Source organism: Larimichthys crocea, chromosome VII (genome assembly GCF_000972845.2).
Source record: "Larimichthys crocea isolate SSNF chromosome VII, L_crocea_2.0, whole genome shotgun sequence".
Lineage (NCBI taxonomy): Eukaryota > Metazoa > Chordata > Actinopteri > Sciaenidae > Larimichthys > Larimichthys crocea.
Window position 1 is genome coordinate 12,582,582 of NC_040017.1, and position 16,672 is coordinate 12,599,253.

At 38.7% G+C, this 16,672-nt stretch overlaps 2 protein-coding genes across 2 annotated transcripts; one reads left to right on the forward strand and one right to left on the reverse strand.

Annotated features, from left to right (window-relative positions):
• Window positions 1-82: 82 nt before the first annotated feature.
• Window positions 83-4,903, reverse strand: mmp20b (matrix metallopeptidase 20b (enamelysin)). Its single transcript, XM_010757154.3, has 10 exons — window positions 4,732-4,903; window positions 3,814-4,052; window positions 3,064-3,212; window positions 2,620-2,745; window positions 2,360-2,518; window positions 2,076-2,247; window positions 1,637-1,770; window positions 1,354-1,510; window positions 726-829; window positions 83-245 (listed from the first exon to the last, which is right to left on the reverse strand). The coding sequence occupies exons 1-10, from the start codon at window positions 4,864-4,866 to the stop codon at window positions 145-147; spliced, it is 1,476 nt and encodes a 491-aa protein (XP_010755456.2). The 5' UTR covers window positions 4,867-4,903; the 3' UTR covers window positions 83-144.
• A 7,728-nt stretch (window positions 4,904-12,631) lies between these two features.
• mmp13b (matrix metallopeptidase 13b) lies at window positions 12,632-16,247 on the forward strand. Its single transcript, XM_027280039.1, has 11 exons — window positions 12,632-12,749; window positions 12,917-13,027; window positions 13,261-13,388; window positions 13,505-13,653; window positions 13,794-13,919; window positions 14,032-14,187; window positions 14,298-14,418; window positions 14,551-14,684; window positions 14,771-14,930; window positions 15,105-15,208; window positions 15,315-16,247. The coding sequence occupies exons 1-11, from the start codon at window positions 12,660-12,662 to the stop codon at window positions 15,413-15,415; spliced, it is 1,380 nt and encodes a 459-aa protein (XP_027135840.1). The 5' UTR covers window positions 12,632-12,659; the 3' UTR covers window positions 15,416-16,247.
• The last annotated feature ends 425 nt before the right edge of the window (window positions 16,248-16,672 follow it).

Genomic DNA, 16,672 nt, shown 5'->3' on the forward strand with positions numbered 1-16,672 from the left:
TTTAAGAAATTCTTTATTTTGACAAAATATGACAAGTGATAAATAAACTAAAAATAAAAATGAAGAAGCACAGTGGGTTTTTTTTTCTTCTTGATGCTTAAGGTTTTTAGGTAATTTGCTGCATGTTCATGGATTTACAGTATTTCAACATCCAAGCCAGGAATTTGCTTTCTCAACTCCGACAACATGTTTCTGCGTGTAGTCGTATTTGTAGACTTGTGGTCCAACAAAGAAGTAGATGAAACCTGAGATGGGAAAAAAGAAAAAAATGATTCACATATTTAACCATTATCATGTTTTGTTGTCTCGAATGTTTTTTCCTGCTGTTTCTTGTTGATGATAATGATGATGAGCATTTTTCTGAAATTAAATATCCACTTTTACTCAGATTAAACTTTAAGTGGCAAAGTGGGTAAATTATACAGTTGAAATCATAGAGGGGATCCACATGCTCTGTAGAAATTTCACTCCACTCAGCTGATGTTGCAAGTAAATTAGCATTCCTGTGCTACTAATAACAATACAACCTGCAAAAGCCCCCTTAAGCTACAGACAGTATATGCTACCTGCTAAATCTAGAGAATGTCAGAGCATCATCAGCTTGCCCGCTGTTTATAGGTATATTATGTGGCTTGTCGTGCAGCATTTTTAGATTTAAGACACACAATTAAATGTACATTGCAAAGATAGATTACAATAGGTAATAAAAATTTGCACTGGCTCACCCTCTTTATGTAGAGCTGCGTTTATTGTTGTGTTGACTCCGGGAAAGTCCTCGCTGATGTACTTTGGGTAACCGAAATCCATAACCCGTCGGTTTTCATTGTAACTGAAAATGACATGATATAAACAAAGTTTGTCAGAAGTCAGGACTCATGATCGGATGTTCCTCTTTCGAAGCTCAGACGAAACATTTGTTCATGGTCATTGCTTGTATGGTCACATCATCAAACCTCAGAGTCCAAATTGAGCCCTTTGCTCTTTGTGTGAGGTCCGAATGACAAATCCTTCAGTCAGATTTTTTTTTATTTTATTTTTTATGTGCAAGTCCGCTGCTTTTCGATTTGCTTCGGTTACTACACTCTCATTTAATATAACACAATTTAAAAAAGGGGGGCTCGTTTAGGCTAAAAACAGTAGTTGCTTGTGCTAATGCATGCTATTATAATTCATAAAAGAACAAAGATATTCTACAGTGACATGAGACATGAGTATTTTCATGCAGAGCACATTGTTACACTGTAATTTGCTAAAATTGCCTTAAGCTAAATAAAATGTTGTATGGCTAAGTGTATGCAAAGAAAAGTAGGAATAATCTATTGTAACTGTTTAATTGGTTTCATGTTGCCTTACCTCCAGTAAATATCATGCATAAAAAAGAGGGTGCGTCCTGTTTTCACTATGTGCACTGCTGCATCAACATCCTGGACCCAGGCTGGAAACCCAAAGTGAGTGAGTGCTCGTGGCTTTCCTTTCACACGAGAGCCTTTCACTGTCCAGAACATGGATTCTGACGACAAATCAAATTTTTGTTCAATGAAAGTTAAAATTGTTAAATGGTTGATTATTGGCTTTATTGTGTATAGGGGTGCAATGAGATCAAGGAAATGTTGCAGATTACTAACAAGAGAGTTACCATGAATGATATAAGCAGTGGATCTGCGAGGCACCCAGAAGGCAGCATCGATGTTGGTTTCAATTTTGGGCATAAAGTTGGTAATGGGACCTTCTTTGATGTCATATTGCTCATTATGTTTAATCCAGAGATATCTGGTTGGGAAAACATTGTCAGTTAGGTCAGTGATAGTAAGATGCATCCGATATAATAATTAAGATATCTTAAAGAATCAAGAGGCAATAGTAATTAAAGTTCAGATATGATTGGATGACTAAACTTTATATGTGTGTGTACAGATGACAAAAAGAAGATAACATTCAGTTTGTACTTAGTGGTAAATGTAGAGTTTTACATTGTAAACCATCAGAGTGTTTGACTTCTAAAGAAGAAACATATCTTCTCATGAATAAAAGTTGTGAATTAAAGGAATTAAAAAATATATATATCATCAACATACCTTTCTCTGAAAAAGAAGGTGGCATCCCCAAGAGTGGACACTGCGTCAAAGGTCAGGTCTGGATCACATTTATTCTGCAGGAGTCGTGGGAACATTGATCCTGACACCCAGTGGTTAGACTGAGAGTTCCAGCCGTACCTCGAAAAGTAATTTGGGCGACCTCTGAGTGGACCTAACACATATCAGCACACACTTTAGGATCAGGTTTTACTTCAGTGACAAAACACTATACTCCATCACTGTACTACATGTACAGTCAATTCATCATTTAAATAGATATTTACTGTAAAGTGTGTTGATATTTGCTACATCCTCTCTGGATAATAGGTTGGCTGGACGAGAGGATTTGTAGGTGGGATACATCAGTGACTCTGGGTTTCTGGAGTGCTTCAGACCCAGAGCATGGCCGAATTCATGTGCAGCTACAACAAACAGATTAAAACCTGCAATAGGACAAAAGGAAATGCATCCAGATAAATGATATTTTCTTTTGTAGATATCTATTGAATTCCTTCTGGAGTGGCAGTGTGATTCAGTTCAGCACCTGTTTCTCCTGCTGTCCAGTGCTCATCGTCATCAAAGTGCGTGTCCCCTCCAACGCCCAACCCTGGACCAAAAGCATGAGCAAGTGTGCCTCTGGGTCCGTCAAATGGATACAAGTCACCATGTGCTTCATAATATAATCCAGGCCAAACATGAAATAGAAACCACAGAGAAAAGCACTTTCTTTCATGTAAAAGAAAATGACAGGCTTCACCTCAATGAGTCTGTTGAGTTCAGCAGCTAGTGTATGATGACACTGTCTTGGTTAGCAGTTAGATCACTACCGAAGCTCCCCATGTGTATATGCATTGGATTGTATTTTACATAACACACGGTACATCACTAAAATGTGTATTTTTCACCCTGTGAACATGACACGAGTAGTTGAGTCCATTTCCAAATATTTTCTTTTCCTGTCCTGTGTGAAACCAACAGACAAACCCACCATTGGTCACAAACTCCACCATGATGTCAGCACTGCGTGTGTGGGACCTGACAAACGTCAGACTGCTTGCTCTGGCCCAAACATTGAAAGCTGACTCAACCAGAGAGTCCACAGTGGTGCGAGGCAAATCTCTGGTGTACCGGCCAATGCTGCAACAGCAATGAGTACATGTCATGATGATTAACACAAAGACCTAGTAAATATACAGGATCTAGTAAATATAAATTATAAATATAATATTAAAATTAAATATAAATATAAAATATAAATATAAATATAAATATAAATTATTCAGAAAGCACAAATTTCTGTGATTACATTTACATTAGCTGCATGTTGTTCTGCATCTAATCCAGCAGGCGTGCCTCAATCAGAACTGGCAGAAAACTAGATAAGAATGTTTCAGATAGTGTTGCATAAGTTCATGCGTGAATGGTGGACTTGGCACTTTCACAAGCCCACAATAACTCTGAGAGGCAGGAGTCCCAAACCCAAAAATCTGTTATGATAATGATTTGTGACAGTCGCTATTCCCCATTTCTGCCAGAGCCTTTATTGCTTTCTGCCTCAAAATATTTCCCACATATTTACTGGGTTTGCAGTTTAGAGACAGCACGACTGTCGACAAGTTCAGTCTTGGTCAGGCATGCCTATATCATTCATGCACAGACTGTAATTCCACTCCAATTTAAAAGTATAAAGAACAATAGCATCCTGATTAATAAACACAATTAAAGACCACATAGCTACCTGTAGGTGATAACATTCTTATTCCATCGCGTCCCCTGGATGTCGCTGTACTCCTCCACATCTGGTACGCCACACCGAGGGCTGCTCATCACCTCCAGGGTGTCTGAGTCCAGTGTACCTGTTACATTGAGCCCAAAGAATATCTGCATGTCTTTCATCTTAGAGGTGAAGGATGGCCCGCTCCGCTTCATTCGCCCCATAGGCTCGATTTGTAGGTTGTAGTACTGCTGAAGGTATCCCTGTGAGTAGATTCAAGATCTAAATCACATATCTTGTTGCACTGAAGAGCCTGGTCCTCCAATTAATGCCAAAGTAAAAAGTTGTATTCCATTTGTGGACGGGCTCCTTTTTTGAAGCACGTATTACAGTAGATTACACATTATTATCATGCTATCTAGCATCCATTAAAATGCACATTATATTTATTTATAACTTCTACATAAACATACTAATCTACACTCTCGGGTGATCAGATCAACAGCATCAAAGTTCTCTAACTATCACAACTAAAATCCTTCACAGCTAAAAACTTTCCAAGTAATTATTTGTCATGCAGATTGTCTTTCCCAACAATTCCTTCCAAAGAAATACACAAATGCATTCACAAAAAAAGTTAGAGAAACAAAACATGAGGATGCTGAGAAATCAAGAAGAAGCTAAAGCATGCAATAGAACAGCTACAAGGACTATGAGGGCAGTGCAGTTACTTACCTCCGCCCCCCACCCACACAAAAACAAAAGAAATAAAAGCATAATTACAAAAATCCCACACACAAGCGAGAACGTATCCTTGCAAAAAAAAAAAAGTCCATAAAAGCCCTTTCAAACTGGCATGTTTTTGGCATTGTACAAGAGATAAAGTCACACGCAGTCCAATCTCAAACAATTGTAATGCAGCTCATGCAATTATGCACTTACAGTGGCCAGCTTCAAGTCAACCTGTGGCTCAGTGGAAGGAGAGCTCAATGCCTCTGGCATAAATGTGGGCGCCGTAAAACATGGACCGGGCATAAGCAAGACCAGGACACAGCAAGAGAGCAGCATGACATGCATTTCACAGACTTAACACTACATGAGTTGTAGTGGCCTAGTTTAGACACATGGAGATGGAAGTACTGGTTAATGAGAAAGCCTTTTAAATGGTTATTGTGACTCATACCACTCACAAAGCCGAGGGAAGCCTCAGACAGTACTATGGAATTAAGGGAGGGGTTTGCAGAGAGCCAAGGACAGCAAAAAGAGAAACGCAAGAAATGACATTTGAACATTTTTGTGTCACGTGACATGTTTGCTCCAATGATATTTTAAATGGATTCGGTGTATGGTTTCAATTAAAACATCTTATTCCAGTGCAAACTGAAGGCTGAAGTCAGTTGTTCTGATAACACATAAAGTGATGTGAAGAAGACTGAAAATGGGAGTTTTAGAGTGTAGTGTGCTGACTCACAGATCATCCCAAACAAGTGGTGAAACTGCAACATTAAGCAACATACAGCATAGAAAAATATTACTACTGAAACTATGGGTATGTTCCCCATAAACATGTTGATATTCCCACCATTAAAAACCTCCCGATATCGGGTAAATGGTTTCCTCAGCAGAGTTCCTGTAAAGGAACCTTTGATGCAACGCAGTAAGCTGGGTGGCAGCTCGCAGTCCCACGCATTCTGCAGGGCCTCCCGAAATAACACCATCAAAGGTCATTTTTGTCCCGTTTTAGCAGCAAATGCATGTAAGACCTTTCAATGAGAGAGTTCGCTGAAAGGGAGCTAAAATTGCAGGGGTGGCTTTAAGGCCTTTGAAAAAGAAAATGGCCGTCAGCCAGGCCGCCTAGACTGGCAAGGGTGGTGCCGCCGCGGTAAATTCAGGCTACAATTACGGTTGATTGGTCATTGTGGAGCTTTATGGGGCCAACAGCATTCCTCTGCGGGGCATCGTGAGCTTTTCCAGAGCGCGCGGCACTCTCTTGCAGAAATACTTGCAGAATTTGTGTCGCTCTGGTTTTACGGTCTGACTACAGACGAGGTAATGAAGTCATTTTAAGCAGGAGTGATGACTGAAAGTGTAGTTTGGTGCTGCAGGGTTACAAGCTGGGGGAGACCGCTATGGTAATTAAACCAGTATAAACATCTCTGTTTTGCCCCAAACATACACTTTCGGACTGACATGGTGCCAGAGATGTTACATATCAGAACGAGTAGCTGCCATGAGCAATATTTTTCCGTACTGGTACTTATCCAAAAACATTTTCCATGTTATGCAGTTAAGGCATTGCATTAGGAGACACTGCGGCTGAGGCTCAGAGGTAGAGCGGGTCACTAATCGAAAGATCATCTGGCACTCTTCAGTTCACCTGTCAAAGAGTCCTTGGACACTAAACTAAATGTGATATTTAGCGTAAAAGTGCGTTGAGTGGTCTAGAAAGTTACCATATAAATCCATCAATTTACATCATCAAAGGAGTTGAGGTGATGACAAAGCTTTCAGTGCCTTTGTTAATAATGCAAAGACCAATGGGTGCAGATATTTTAACAATAATCAAACTAGTCAACCTGAGGAATATATCTGCTTCACTTCACTTCAGGGTTAATTTTCCATCTCTCAGAAAAAGTCACTGCTGAGTCCCATCAAACGTAAAAATTCATTCTTTTATGTTGCTTCACGTTTCCTGTCAATCACACCAAGCTCCGAACACACTCCAAATGTTTCTCACTTTTCTTCCCTGTTCCGATTTCTATCGTGACCTATTAAACCTTATCGCTCTAGTATTTATACTGAAAACATGCAAATGCAGTTGTGTTTTAAATTCACATATCTATTGTGTGAAAGAGACACAGAATCAGATGATGCCTTTAAAGCCGCAATGTGTATAATTTGTATTTGTAACTTTGACCCCCCCTAGTGGTAGTATCAAAAGTGTAGTGCAACCAACTCTCCCCCCTACACATCCAAACTAACATGTTACACCTCTGAGCTACGGGTGTCTCATTTAGAAAAACTTAAATTAATTTTTAATTGAAAGAACCCATGATCACATAAATATTATGTTCATAGTGGGTTTTAAAGCTCATGATTCTGCAGATTATATTTTGGATGTAGCAATACACTTACACAACACTTATTACACAACAACACAAAGAGTTTTGTTTCCTGTAAATCTTATGGATTGTAGAAAATCCAGGAGCTTTCATAAGAGCTTTCACAATGTATGAGCTGTCTAAGACTTGCCCGTGTACATTCACCTCATTGCTCAATCTGTGACAAAGTCAACTCATATTCTACTTAAGATATTAAGTATAAAATGTGTTTTTACAGGCTCATTTTTAGTGATGGATTAAATCCTGACACCAAACTGTAGTCATGTTTGCACTCTATTTATTCTGATTTTTGACTGATTGGGGAATGATGAGAGTTTGTGTACTTCAGTCTCTGCTGCCCTCCTCTGGTGTCTCTTCACCTCATGTAGTATCTAAATTTTGCTGAATGGGCCTGACCAAACACCACAGCAGCCACTGTGGTTTGAATCAGGTTGCTCAGCCATTGCATTTGCTCAGCATTTTAATATAAGCCTTTGCTTTGGTACTTTATTTGTGGACTTGGAACGTGCAAAGATTAAATTACAGTTTCAATAGCATGCTGTATCATTTCTGAATCTGCTGGCATCTGTGTAATCTAAATAGTCCCTTTACTGTAAGCTGGAGCTGCTTCATATTGTGGCTCACTGACCATGTCCATTGTCATTATGTTACATCACATTTATCATGGCTGTGTTATGCTGTAATGCCGTCAAGTGACGAGCCCTTTATCATAAACATTAGTTGTATTTCCTCAGTGTGTTGCCAGTAAGTGTGTTGACGCAGTGTGTCAAACTGTTTTTTTATGGTTCAGAGGTCTGTGCTCACTCCTTGCCTCATCATAGACCCTTTAGCTGACGGCTAAACAACACCAGCAGACACAAGAAGGTCTCTCCTCATCTATCTCAGGAAATATGTTGCATGCATCTGTTTTGCTAATTATACTTTGAGTCTATAGGTTTACATTAAAAGTTCAGGGTTGACATGTTAGCAAACAAATCAGTGGTCTTGGTTTAATGTTAACAAGTTGGTTGGTACTCTTGGTTTTGTTTGCATGGGCAGAAGATGGTACCCAAGCTTTCTTTCTGATTCATTTCAGTGTAACTTTTCCAAGTAAATGAACTGAACTGGTAGAAGTCCTCGAAGTGCTTCCTTTGAATTGTTTTTATTATGAAGCTTGTCGGATGTGACTCACATCAAACATTTAGATAGTCCACCAAATCTATATTTGTGTTTTTGTAGGCGGATCAAAAGAAGAAAAGCTTCATAACAGCTCCACAAATGAAGGTGGGGTTTTTTTCTTTAAACTATACAGGACTGACTAAAATAAGCAAAACTTATTTATGTGCTGTTAAATGAATGTAGACTCTGACTCATATGATGGCCCATTAAATAGTCACTACACTGTGAAAATTTATAACTGATTTACATGATGAAGCAGTGGAGGCACAAACAATGAATCTAAACCAGCATCTTCTGTGAAACAAAAGGTACCAATTCCAAGTAAGAATGAAATCATTTATTACAGTAGATTTTTCATTTATATCATATCTGGCATTAGCTTTCCAAGCAGGGAAGTGGTTGATCTCACCTCAACCATGACGAATGCTTGTTTTACAACTGTAACATTTAATGAGAAAGGAGATTTCATCAACACAATATTATGTGTTATTTCTGCTAAGTCATGAAACCAGTGGGCAACTCCATGACATCCATATCAAGCACTGAAATAACAAACCCTACAATAACAAACCCCAAAAGACTTTGGGGTCAGATCTTACCAAAATGCTGATCTATCCTAAGGAGCAAAGAGATTCTCAAAAAGAAGATGAGGGCAAGAAAACCACCAAGTGACACAGTCATGCAAAGACATGAGGTTGGTTGAGAGGAAGGTCGATTCAGGATGATGAGGGACCAGATGAGAGAAGATGAACATCTGGCAAATCTCTGTTTTTTGCCCGAGCTCTTATAATTCTCTTATGCCAACTTTCCATGGAAGAGTGGCTCATTTATATGACATACAGCTGATGTAATGAAGGACTGTAACATACATTCTGGTGCCAGTGTTGTGTTGTGTTGCTTCCACCACCCTCTGTAGTAATTTGCAGCTGTGGGCAGAGCAATTACTTTGAAACAATGGTGGCTGCCTTTAAGCGTGTGAAGACCACAGACTGGACGATTTTGGTTAAGACAACTGCAAGTTAATCAGAGCAAGCCCTGAGAGCCCTGCTTGGGATACCATCTGGGAGTTGACCTTTTTGAAGGACCATCTCACGGCAGCCATTTAAAGGGTCTAGGGCCAATTCTGGCACGGCACTATCAGCATAAAACTGGATGTAAAATGTATTGAGCTTGTTGACAGCGATGCAGTGGGTTGGTCAAAAGCAGGAACACATTATTAGTTAGTTAGTTAGTTAGTTAGTTAGTTAGTTAGTTAGTTAGTTAGTTAGTTAGTTAGTTAGTTAGTTAGTTAGTTTGTAGCTACAGTAATGTTGGATGTCTGGGATATGGGTTAGTAATACACAGTCAAATATAATGTGGCATTCAACAGAAGATATTCCAGGTATAAGTATGCTATTGCTGCATGCTTAAAAGGTACAGCTAAGACTGATAATGTAAAGCTGAGCTAAACAAGCTGAGTCTAAAAATGTCCAAAATCACTTGGTATAAAAAGAGTAAACAACATGGCTTTTCCTCTGGTCCCACCATCAGGCAATCATTATACTTGTGGGAACAATTTCATTTCTCATCCAACATCTGACAATTTTCTTTTTTGCTGTGTAATGAGAATTACAGCCAGCATGGCTCTAGACTTGTAGATTGTTCCTCTGAGACAAGTGAGAAGATCTCTTTTTAAGAAAAAAGAGTAACAATGCTGCTTACTTCAGCAACCTGAAATCATTTTCTTATCTCTCTAATAGTAATATCATTCAGTCTACCATACATTATGGCATTTCTGTGCTTCTCAAGTTTGACCTGCCATCACAATATTGGTTTCAGATTTCAGTACTATAACTATCTTTGAATATAGCCAGTGGGTCACAACACAGAAGTGTGTGTGTGTGTGTGTGTGTGTGTGTGTGTGTGTGTGGTGTGTGTGTGTGTGTGTGTGTTGGTGATATTTTAAACAGCAAAAATCCCCCTAGCTGCGAACTTCCCCTGACATGACTAAGGAGCACTATGTTAGCCACCGTCTCAACAGTGATGTTACTCCAAAAATATTTGTCTCCAATGGATGCTGAAGTGTTTGGACGATATGTTTGTTACACATTACACATAATATTACTAATAGGAAGCAGATGGACATTATTTTTGTTCCCCTATTATACAATAATTACCATATTTGTAGCTGCAGCTGTAATCTGTATTTATTATTGCAATGTGGTTGAGTTTTCCCTGGCAGCACAGCAGCCTGACACCTACCCTGACTGTGACACTTGATGTGCAGCCTCATACTTGGCAAAACATTGTCATTACTAGACATTTTACAAAAGTATGTTGAAAATAACTGGGATTGTGCCACAGTCAGATCATTATTTGACAACTCCTAATTGCTGCCAGTGCAGTAATTTAAGTTGGACAGAATTCTTTGAATGCTTAACTAAAAGTCAAAAGATGTCTTATGTGTCTAAATATGAAAGGATCACATACTAAACACTGCCATTATGTGAATGATTTTAATTTAGGAAAGTGTAAACTGTTTCAAAATGTACATTTCTTGTGCTGCATTTACCTTTTTTCTCCTACAATGTATAAGTTAAAGAATTCCACCGTTGTGGCAGGAGCAAATAATTACATACCTCTGTTGTCTCACACAGGCAGTAAGAAGCAGTAATAGTCAGCATGTCTTTACCTGCCTGAACTCCCAGGACCTACAGGCACCTGTACAGCAGACATATGACTCAAGTCCCAAGTCAAATCATGTTTTTCTGCCAACATTTTATTCTGTCAGTTGGTGATAGTTAGTGATATCCATCGCTATCAAGCTAATATGAGCTAGGTATGGATAACTTACTGACCCAGATGAGTCTTCAAATGACAAACAAAGTTTGTTGTTGTAGTCTTGCCTTCAGAAATCTTTGCTGATGATGACTCTTGGCACAGGTATGATGATGACAATGATCTGGCCTGATTCATAGACCATCAGGTAGCATGGCAAGGAGCTTGACTGACAGGGTAGACATCCAATCATAACAATGACATTTCAGTCTGTCAAGTCAAGTTGCAAATCATCCAAAGTCACAATGACTCAAGTCTACATACAGTTATATTTTTACATCATAATTTCCCAGATCCTGGTCTGAAACAATACTCTCTAGGTCTTTTATAGCCAGATATGATTTGAACAACATCCAGCCATCCTTCAGCATGTTAATGTCCATACATGTTAATGCATGCTGATGTTCACCAGGTATTATATTCACCATGCTCACCATCTAAATTAGGCATGTTAGCATTTGCTAATTAGCACTAAACACAAAATACAGCTCTTTTTGCAGCTGTTTGATCATAAACAAAAGTAGCAACTGGATAAATGAACTTTTTTTTTTATCAAACAATAATTCTGGATAAAAAGTTACAAGATCACCAAAGTCATTAAGGTTCATCATGAAGGATCCATAGATAGATGTGCTAAATTTCAAAGCAATCCATCCATTCTTGAGACATTTCACTAAAAGCCAACAACGTCAACCTCAGGGTGGTGCTACAGGAAAAATCAGGTCATCAAGGTTGTTGAGGTGTTTCAATCTGGACCAAAGTGGTGGAAAAACCTACAGGCCAACAACTTAAATGTTTTTTTTTTATGATCTTACTTGTATTTTGCTTCTTTCTGCATCAGTGTCTGTAAACTGTGTTGTAATGAGTTCTTCAGAACTGAACATTTATTTATTTATTGTGATACATCAGCAGGGTTTCTTGGCTGTAATCAAACCTCTTGCAGACCACAGTTTCTCCTAATTGAAAACACCAGGATCATTCACATATGGTATTAATTTCATGTTCTGTGCCATCACGCTGTCTCTGAATCACACACAACTGCAAACACCATCAAAGAAAAACACCTAAATCAGAAAAACCTGATTTTCATACAGTGTACAATACAGTCGCACAAATTGATGTAAAATAATAAGAAATGTGTGGCTGTTTTACATTTAAATGTCATGTCCTTATCAGAGTTTTTGTCGTTTTAACGTGTGTTTGTTAGTCACATATCCTAAAGCGTCTTCACCTAAAATAACAAGACACAGAATGACTATCATGAGACCAGCAGCAGCGTGAAAGAATTTCCCAGAATTCCAGATTCTTTTTTTTTTTTTTATAGGGGGGCATTTATTTCTTTTTCAACACAAGATAGTAACTAATGATGTGACAACCTTATTAAAGAGAAACCCAGAGTATTTTCTGCTGAAAAGGCTTTAAATCTGCCAACTGAGACTAAGACTGCCATGTTTTTTCATGTTTTTAAAAGAAGAAAGAACATGCATAATTTTGCCTCATGGGCATTTTTCAGTGGATCTATTGGCAAACTCCTTTAGTCATTCCAATCTGGGAAATGTTTTATCAACGCATTTCAGGAAAGTTCAAAGGAGTACACTGAAACCACAGTCACTGTACAAGCACATTCTCAACTGACAAAGGAGGAAGTGGCTAGGTGCTTTTTCATGAATCACTTGAGCCCTTTGAAAAAAAAGTGGACCCAAAAACAGTATAAATACCCTGCAGAGCTTCTTGACTCCAATGACTGGTTTGGACAACACAAAGACAACAACAATGATAGCTTTTCTGCTGCTGGCGCTGGTCACTCACTCCTTTGCTCTGCCTCTGCCATCAGGGGACAAAGACAACTGGCTTTTAGCAGAGGTAAGATCTGAAGGGCTCTAATTTAGACACAATTTAGTCTTGTACACTGGCTTCATGTAACTTTTTGTCATAATGAAAAAAAGATTGAGTCTTATAATAGAGTATTCCATGCCTGTGTTTTTCCATACCATTATGTCATTCAGCTTTTGTTCTGCTTAAATAAACAGAAGTACCTCCGTCGCTTCTATGACCTTCCAGCTGGTCTCCAAGGAAAACCAAGTACATCAGGTGCCTTTCAGGCAAAGATCAGGGAGATGCAGAGCTTCTTCAAACTCAAGGTGACCAAATCTACAAAGTAGTTATTATTTCTGCTGGTAGTGTAAATCAGCAGATTTGTAATGTTTTTGTTCATATGTTTTGGTTTTATTCATAATTGAAAAAAAGATAATGAGTCAGATGGTCAGTTTACAAAAAAAGCAGAAGGGGTGAAGTCATAATGAGGACTAAAGCAGATAATAAGTACTTTTATTGACCAGTGTAACACATTCTTCCACCTCCTCTGCCTCTGTAGGTGACAGGAAATGTGGATGACAACACTCTGGAGGTGATGAAGCAGGCCAGATGTGGCGTCCCAGACATTGGGGAGTACAACCACTTCCCTCGACACCTCAAATGGGAAAACAACAATGTCACATTCAGGTCTGCGTTAAAATACTTGTTGTATATGTAATGTAAATGGTGGAGTTATTCAGAAACTGAACAACCGTATCATTTATTCACTCACTTGACTTGTGTCCTATCTCATGATGTTTCAGGATATTGAATTATACACCAGATCTGAAGAAAGCTGATGTAGACAGAGCTATCCGCAATGCACTGAACGTCTGGTCTGATGTCACCCCTCTGATCTTTAAGAAGCTGCACACGGGCATTGCTGACATTATGATCAGTTTTGGATCAAAAGGTACATTAAGCATTAATTCTAATGTACAAAAAAATATGATGTTATTTTTTCTACATTCAAGTGGCTTGGCTTTAATATCAGACATTATAGCAGTGCACATTCTGCTCCAGATAGTTAAAAACTAGTCTTTGACTCTTTAGAACATGGAGACTATAACCCCTTTGACGGGCCTAATGGATTACTGGCTCATGCCTACCCACCCGGCCAAGGCATTGGAGGAGACACTCACTTTGACGAGGATGAACATTGGACCAAAGATTCATCAGGTAACAGTCATGTACAAATATTATGCCACTAAATTAAATCCTAATGATTGACATTTATGAACAAGTGAGGCCTGACTGAACAATATTTTGACTGAGCCTCTTTTCTCCACAGCTTACAACCTGTTTATAGTGGCAGCCCATGAGTTGGGCCACGCCCTCGGTATGTCCCATTCCACAGATGCGGGCGCCCTGATGTACCCTGTCTACTCGTATTCTACAGGCTACCCATTGGCTGAAGATGACATCGAAGGCATTCAAGCTCTCTATGGTGGGAAAATATATCATCTGTGTTTTTCTAGAATAAGACGTGGTTTTTGGTTTGTTTTTTAATGGTAATATTTCGTGAACAATGCTTTAATCCAAAATGTTCAATCACAGGCCCAAACCCAAACCCAAGGAAAAGGAAGCCAAAACCTGACGCACCAAACAAATGTGACCCCATGTTAAGTTTTGATGCCATCACAGAGCTCAGAGGGGAAACCATCATCTTCAAAGACAGGTAGGAACCATGATGGTACATACTGACAGCCTATAACCACTAGAGGGTGTTTGAGGAAGGTTTCTGTGACTCATACAATAACTTTCTAAATATACTACGTATTGACTTTATGTATTCTCCTATATGTTGCAGATTCTACTGGCGTCTTCATCCTCAGATGCCAGAGCCTGAGCAGACACTGATCAAGTCCACATGGCCCTCTCTCCCCAACAAGGTGGATGCAGCATACGAGAACCCAGAGAAGGATCAGGTCATCATATTTAGTGGTACGTTCTATATATTATTTATTCATGTTCTATTTCTGTATTATTCTTTATACAGTATACTAGATACAGACTCTGTGTTTTAACAGGAATCAAAATGTGGGCGTTGAATGGATATAACCTTGTGGAGGGTTACCCGAAGTACATACACAAACTTGGTCTTCCCAAGACAGTGAGGAAAATTGATGCAGCAGTGCACATCAGTGACACCGGAAAAACTCTGCTCTTTAGCGAGGAAGAATATTGGAGGTATGTGGTGATGAGTATTACATATCTCAGGTGTACAATATTGTCTGCACAGGGACTGCAGATGAAAATAAACCTTTCTACTACTACTAAAGCTTAAAAGTCTTAAATGTGAAAAAAAAACCTGAGTTATTATTGCTGCATCAACATTTTTCTCCTTTTATTTGCCACCCACAGCTATGATGAAGCAACAGGCACCATGGATACTGGCTACCCACGAACCTTTGAGGAAGATTTCCCAGGAATGGATGACGAAGTTGACGCTGCTGCTTATCACTATGGTATTATCAAGTTTCAAATATTCAGCATAGTTCAATTAAAGTACCAGCCAGTACCAACACTATACTGCTCTCCCTGACTGTTATCCCACTCCCACATTTCTTTCAGGGTACTTGTACTTCTACCATGAGCACACGCAGTACGAGTACAGTTACAACTCCAGGAAGGTCATACGCATGATGAGGACCAACTCCATTCTCAACTGCTGATGAAGTGGTCTGCAGCCTGTCAGCAGAGGCTTAACAACACACATGGAAACACAACACATTTTCACAATACACTAAACATACACAAACACACACGTTAGAAGTGAGACATGAGAAGATGCAGTTCACTATATGAGCAGGAAAATTGAGACATTCAGGGTGCAGGTAACCTGTTACAATTAAGCAGGTTTTTGTGAAGACAATATGAGACATATATGTTTATTTTTACTAGTGCTGGACACCTGTTGGCCATCTGTATAATTTGTCAGACACAGAATGGAAAATTCCTCGGAAAGTTTCCTTATTGATATAGATTATTGATATTTATTTTACATATTTGTACTACAAGTTTCAATATGGACAGCAAGATCCTTAGCAGGTTAAGTTTCTTGTCAGTAACAAATGGTGTCATTATTTAACTACTTTAGTATTTCAACAAAGAGAATATCAATTTCCTTTGTCCTTAAATCTCCCTTGACAAAAGCAGAGAAATCAAAGCTGGATTAATGATATTGGTGTTGAAGAGTCTAATGCAAAGTAATGTTGTTCCATTAAATGACATTTTGAGGGCGGTCCAACATACAAGATGGCATTTAAAGTATCATCCTGAACACTGAAGATGTGTCTCTGCACACATATTTGCATATTGAGTATGCTAAAAGATGAAGATGAAACTTGAATGGGGCCGTGTCTGAAAGATCTACTTATTCAAGGGAGATTTCTTAACATACTGCTTTTAGTTTTGTAATTTTAGCACTGAGACATTTTGGAGATATGTGACATACGTGTGATTTTTGCAAAATGATCCATGAAATAAAATGTAAATGAATTAAAACAATCAGTGTGGTCATTGAACAGGACAATTAAGTTTTGTTGTGCTTCTTACCACATATTTTACTTTGAGGTACTTGTTTGTGTGCAAAGTGAACCAAATGATCTCTTTAAGCAGCTGCACTTTTACTGCCCCTAAAATGCTGCATGGAAGCACATAACACACTGACCAGGTGTAATAAACTTGGTGAGTGAGTGATTATGGCAATTATTCAAAATCACTTTTTACACATTTATAATGTTTCCAGGAGCCTCGTGCAAACTATCTAACCAGATGTTGATAATTGGTGGTTATTGGCTCAAAATGATATGAAAACAACATAATAGAATAGAATATTATAGTTTTTATTATAGCTAAATTATAGATCAAATGTCTTTTAAAATGTTCCATACGCATCAACATAGCGAGACACTCGATGTACATCTTAA

Bases quoted from the DNA above. Each gene is read 5' to 3' on its own strand.
- mmp20b (XM_010757154.3), bottom strand. From the start codon at position 4,866: ATGCATGTCATGCTGCTCTCTTGCTGTGTCCTGGTCTTGCTTATGCCC. The intron at 2,248-2,359 runs GTAAATATCTAT...GATATGTGTTAG, and splicing joins AAATATCAACACACTTTACA to GTCCACTCAGAGGTCGCCCA. The intron at 246-725 runs GTGAGCCAGTGC...TTCCCATCTCAG, and splicing joins CGCAGCTCTACATAAAGAGG to GTTTCATCTACTTCTTTGTT.
- mmp13b (XM_027280039.1), top strand. From the start codon at position 12,660: ATGATAGCTTTTCTGCTGCTGGCGCTGGTCACTCACTCCTTTGCTCTG. The intron at 13,920-14,031 runs GTAACAGTCATG...TTTTCTCCACAG, and splicing joins TTGGACCAAAGATTCATCAG to CTTACAACCTGTTTATAGTG. The intron at 14,419-14,550 runs GTAGGAACCATG...TATATGTTGCAG, and splicing joins ACCATCATCTTCAAAGACAG to ATTCTACTGGCGTCTTCATC.